Source organism: Ictalurus punctatus, chromosome 9 (genome assembly GCF_001660625.3).
Source record: "Ictalurus punctatus breed USDA103 chromosome 9, Coco_2.0, whole genome shotgun sequence".
NCBI lineage: Eukaryota > Metazoa > Chordata > Actinopteri > Siluriformes > Ictaluridae > Ictalurus > Ictalurus punctatus.
In genome coordinates this window covers 26,124,001-26,130,000 of record NC_030424.2, presented here as the reverse complement: position 1 = coordinate 26,130,000, position 6,000 = coordinate 26,124,001, and the positions used below count along the sequence as shown (strand labels likewise).

At 42.7% G+C, this 6,000-nt stretch overlaps 1 protein-coding gene across 3 annotated transcripts in view; it reads left to right on the top strand.

Annotated features, from left to right (window-relative positions):
• The window catches only part of hspa12a (heat shock protein 12A), a 60,618-nt gene that overhangs the window by 27,991 nt on the left and 26,627 nt on the right, over positions 1-6,000 (top strand). For all 3 annotated transcript variants that reach the window (XM_053682946.1, XM_017476029.3, XM_047157842.2), the window contains exons 2-3: positions 2,134-2,210; positions 2,519-2,646. In XM_053682946.1, the coding sequence (XP_053538921.1) occupies positions 2,134-2,210; positions 2,519-2,646 (205 nt within the window). The remainder of the gene's footprint in view (positions 1-2,133; positions 2,211-2,518; positions 2,647-6,000) is intronic.

The window sequence follows — 6,000 nt, the reverse complement described above, 5'->3', positions numbered from 1 at the left end:
AGTATTACGGGATGCGGTGCGTCTTTTGATGACCGGGCGGGTGAATTTTTTTTATTTTATTATTTATTTATTTTTTTAAGATAATTTTTTATTTTTTTTGGTTGTCATACTCCTACTGAATTGGCTTTCATTTTATTTAATTTTTTTATTATTCACATTTAATCTCTGCAGTCTGCATTCTAGGGGGTGCTAATAGTTTCATCAATTGTGTGTTAATTTTAATCTTGATGGTTAGAGTGAAGCGGAGGAATACGGAGTTTCCATTCTCCTACAAAAGAGGATTGAATGGATGGAGGATTGGATAGAGACTGATGGGTATACAGTGGCTATAAAAAAAAAAAAAAAAAAAAAAAGTAAAAATAAATAAATAAAGAGTCTACACACCCCTGTTAAAATTGTAGGGTTTTGTGATATTAAACTCAACCAAGATAAATTGCATCAGATCTGTTTTTTTTTTTTTTTTTTTCTTCTTCTTCTACGTTTAATGTGATGTAGCGGGCAACATAATTCAAGTGAAAAGCAAACAAATGTTTTAGGAGGGGGAAAAAAAGAAGGTGGGGGGGAACCTTATAATGTCCTGGTTGCATCACGGGGCTCAAAATGAAGAAATCACATTCAAACTCGTGTTCAAAAGTAATTCTCATTCACATGTCATCAACGAATTGATTCTGATTAACCCCAAATAAAGGTCGGCTGTTTCTGTAGGATTTCCTTGACATCGTCTTGGTTTTATCCGACTGTCGAAGACATGGTCCACAAAGCGCTGACGAACCACGCATCGGGATCTCGTTGTCGAAAGGTATCGATCAGCAGAGGGGTACAAAAGAATTTCCATGGAACATCGTGGAAAGCATTGTGAACAACTTGAGAGAATGGGGCACTACAGTGCTGTTACCAAGAACAGGAAATCCCTCCAAAATGTACAAAAGGCAAAAGGAGAGCTTGGCAGACTCCATGATAAGAGACCTACGGCAACGTTAGAGGAGCTACAGGAATATCTGGCAAGTACTGCTCACTCCCATGTGACACAGTCTCTTGTATTCCAGACATGTCTGCACTATGGGGTACGGTGGCCCAATGGAGCCCCTTTCTCAGAAAAAACACCCAAGCTCAGCTAAATCAGACTAAACCATGTGTCGGAATGTGTTCTGGATTATGATTGGACCAAGGTGGAATTTATTGGGCATAATTCTAAAAGAAAATCAAAACCGCTTCTTATCCAAAGAACCCCAGACCCATGGGGAAGTGTGGTGGTGGTGGCAGCGTAGTGTTCTGAAGCTGCTTCTCTTCAGCTAGGACTGGCGCTCTTGTCAAGGTACAGGGGATCATGGATCGCTCCAAACACCAATCTACTTTGACATCAAATCTGAGCGCCTCTGCTAGACGTCTGAAAACGAAGAATAAATTCCGCCGTTCAGCAACGTAATGATCGAGATCCAAGTCAACGAAAAGGGAAGTTCTGGAATGATTAGAAGACATGTACTGTGCATAGTAGATCGCCTCACGATTTGATGGATGTGGAGAATTTTTGCAAGGACGCGTGGAATAAAATGGCCAAATCATGACGTGCTAAGTTGGTAGATTCTTACCCAAAAAGACTGGCTTATAAGCAAAAGGTGCTTTAGCAAAGTCTTATCTCAGGTGTGTCCATACTTGTACAACCAGGATATTGTAAGGGTTTTTTTCCCCCTGAAAGCATATCAGGATACATCACGTTAACCGTGGGAAAAGATCGGACATGATTTATCTCGGTTTCATTTTTTCACATCACAAAAACCTGCCATTTTAACAGGGGTGTGTAGACTTTTTATATCCTCTGTAGACCTGGATGGATAGACCGATAGATGGATGGATGGATGGTTATAGACAGACAAACAGACGGAGATAGATGGATTGTTGCATGGACAGATATTTATGGACGGATGGACAGATAGATCATGCAACATGATACTTAACACATGAACCCAAAGCTGCTTTCTGATTGGTCGGTGCAAGTTAAAACACTATCGGCTCAGCTGAGATTTCACACATCACCCATTCAGGCAGACACAACCATTAATCTCTGTGTGTGTGTGTGTGTGTGTGTGTGTGTGTGTGTGTGTGTGTGTGTGTGTGTGTGTGTGTGTTTTTCAGATGCAATGGCTGCCCCGTCGCCAGCAAAGAGTATTGGCGACCCAGGCATCACGCCTCTCTCCCCTACACACATAATGGTGAGGCCCTTTCTCTGTTGCTGTAATAATAACAGGAGCTGATGTGAGCTTTTGTAAGACGTTTGTACACATTGTATAAAAGTATAATTGCACGTTAGACTCCTAGTCAGAGTTTTAAGGCAGCAGAATAGTCCAGTCTGAAGTGATGGAGTTTTATAAAGCCTTTGTTACATATAAATCAGCGTTGGTGCATAACATGACCCTATAGGTCAGTGTGAGCATCCTCTAATATCTGATGAGGAAAGTGAAATCCTCTCCCTCTCTCTCTCTCTCTCTCTCTCTCTCTCTCTCTCTCTCTCTCTGCGCAGAAGGAATCGGAGCAGGATGAGCCGGCAAGTCACTCGTTCATGGTGGTGGTGGCCATCGACTTCGGCACCACGTCCAGCGGCTATGCCTACGCTTTCACTAAAGAGCCAGAGTGCATCCACACCATGAGGTGAGAGAAACGCAGCCAGGAGGAACGAAGTGAAGGGTTCTCTTACATAAAACAGTTCTCTCAGGAAATCTTCCGTGCTTTTCCAGTTAAAACTGAGCTGCTACTCGGGCAGCAAAATGAACTCCGTTCCAGCACCAAAATACTGCTGGTCTGGAACCAAGAACCGGTGATGTTAGAGGCTTGGGCGTGACATCATTTTGTCACCATGACAACAAACTCTCTCTCTCTCCCACCCTCTCTCTCACTCTCTCTCTTGCTCTATCTGTCTGTCTAGTGTCTTTCTTTCTCTCTCGCGCTCTCGCTCTGTCTGCCTCTGTCTATATCTCTTGTTGTCTCTGTCGGTCTCTCTCTCTCTCTCTCTCTCTTGCTCTGTCTATCTGTCTGTCTCTCTCTCTCTCTCTCTTGCTCTGTCTATCTGTCTGTCTCTCTCTCTCGTCTCTCTCTGTCGGTCTCTTTCTCTCTCTCTCTCTCTCTCTCTCTCTCTCTTGCTCTGTCTATCTGTCTGTCTCTCTCTCTCTCTCTCTTGCTCTGTCTATCTGTCTGTCTCTCTCTCGTCTCTCTCTGTCGGTCTCTCTCTCTCTCTCTCACTCTCTCTCTCTTGCTCTGTCTATCTGCCTGTCTCTCTCTCGTCTCTCTCTGTCGGTCTCTTTCTCTCTCTCTCTCTCTCTCTCTCTCGCTCTCACTCTCTCTCTTGCTCTTTCTATCTGTCTGTCTCTCTCTCGTCTCTCTCTGTCGGTCTCTTTCTCTCTCGCTCTCTCTCTCGCTCTGTCTGCCTCTGTCTATATCTCGTCTATCTCTGTCGGTCTCTTTCTCTCTCTCTCTCTCACTCTCTCTCTTGCTCTGTCTATCTGTCTGTCTCTCTCTCGCTCTGTCTGCCTCTGCCTATATCTCTCGTTCTCTCTCTCTCTCTGTCAGTCTCTTTCTCTCACTCTCTCGCTCTGTCTGCCTCTGTCAATATCTCTCTCTCTCTCTCTCTCTCTCTCTCTCTCTCTCTCTTTCTCATGCACTAGTGTAATCTTTTAGCCCCACTTCTGGCTCAGTCTCTATTTCAGTCCTTCTCATTTGTCTCTTTAGGCACCTACACACTCTATTACAAATTTATTTATAGACACCTGTGTGTGTGCGTGTGTCTGTGAAAGAGAGAGAGAGCGATAACGTGTGTATGTATGTGTGTATATATATATATCTCCAAAACATGCAAATCAGCTGCAACCCAGAGTTCGCTTAACCTTTGACCCACAGGGGTCAGTCTGGCACCAGTGAATTTCCGCAAACAGACAAACAAACAGCTGAGCAGGATAATAAATAGATGCACGGCTGTACGGATAGCAGATCGGCAGATGGCATTCCTCTGAAATTAGCCTGGAATGTAAATACCGTTTGGGTTTTTATATTCCTAGAAACGTATTTTTGCCTGCTCGTGTCCTCGCCGCTCACTGTTCCACTCCTGAGAACAGTGTTTCACCTGCTCGAGCACACACGCAGACGGATTTACGATAACTCGGTGACTTAAATCAGGTTTGGTCGAACAAAAATGATTTGATGCATCTTTGAGGATTGGGATTGAAAACGACTGCAGTTCATGTTCTAGTATGTTATAGTAGTTAGCCGAATGACTCCGAAATGATCCTGTCCTGTCTCACTAATCAGTAAAGTAAAAATGGGTCAGAGTTGTGATAACTGAATTAGCTGGCTAACAGATCTAGCTAGTGACTTAAGCTAGATATAAAAGTGATAGGGGGCGTGTTTTTTTTTTTGGTTTTTTTTATAAATAACACAAGCACAAGAATGAAGCACTAGAATAAGTGGGCGTGGCTAAAACATATATTTATTCAGTATGCTCAGGCGACGATTGGATGAAGAGCAGCTTTCCTTTAATGTGATCTCGACGCTCAGCACAGTGACCTTTTCCTAATGACCTACAGTACAATTAGATTCCGCTTAGAGATTTTACCTCAGTGTTTTATTGGTAGAAATCTTCAGCTGCAAATCTTCCCGAGGGTTTTATTCATGTGTGAGCCTCTCATCCCTGTGAGGGCAGTACATTTTCCGAGTGTAACATTTAATCAGTCTATTAGCCGTTCAGTTCAGCCTGTTAATTATACGACGTTCACCGTGTGATGACTCATCATCTGTTCACATGAAGTTGTTTTTATTTGTTGGGTGAAGAATAAAACTCTTGGGAACGTGCAGGTCTATAAAAGATCATGGACGACGGGTGGCGTGATGCAGCCCAGTGTTAAACGAAGTTAACTCTTACCACCTTGAGGTTGAGTATTTTCCTATAACAGCATAGAGAAAAAATAACAGTATAACATATTAGTTTATAGTTACATTAAACGTTATGGAATGTCGGCATACTCTTTAGTTAAACGACAGACCGTTTTTAACCTGTTTAACACTGGTCTTAGATTATTTTACTAGATTACTAGATTATTACATGAGATTCATCTATTATCTTAGATTATGTGACGCATTATTATTATTATTATTATTATGTTGAAGTGGAATGTCATAAACCGTGAACATCCACAGAATCACGTTGTAAGGAATGGGGCAGGACATTTTTACGCCTTTGCTTGAAGTAAAAAATAAATCAATAAAAGATACTAACACATCAGTGATTTAACACGTTAGATTTGCATCTTTACAAAAGTGGAACATAAAGGTCAGTTTAAGTGTTTCCTGTTCTGAGTCGTGACTGTGCGCGTACACACACACACACACACTGTTCATTCAGTTGTCCATTCAACCCCGTCCCCCGAGTCGTTAGTTCTCGCTCAGGGGACAGAAAACTGGCACGGATCTCTGACACACACTCGCACAGCTACAAGCTCCTGAAGTTGTTTGGGTTCGATTACACTAGCTGATCCCTAAATCTGGAAATGAACTCGAAGCTTTTCTTCCCTGAGCTCTTCAGCAGGCTGTGGTCTGTGGCGTACAGAGAACTCGGTGAATAGATCAAGCTCTACACAGAACGACGGTTCAGTCAGAATCCAGTCTAATTGTAGGAAACATTGCTTCATCCTCTGCTGTAGGATCAGCCATGCTTCCTCAGAAACATCTGCTGGAATAAATATATGACAGGCCTCCAGTTGAAAAAGAAACAAAAAACTGTGTGGGAGCAGGATATTCCCGAAAGACTCCGCATTTACACCAGGATTTCTCAAACGCCTAAAGAGACCGTGGTTCCGAACGAATGCGTTATCGAATAAGAAGTATCACCTGTGTATGATTTTAGTATTTGGTTCCGTATTCAGTAAAATCTTGTTTTTAAAGAAACGGTTCTGCGGCTCTGGGTAGAGATGCGTACGGTGTGTGAGATGTTAAAGCTGTCATGTAGGCCAGATCAAC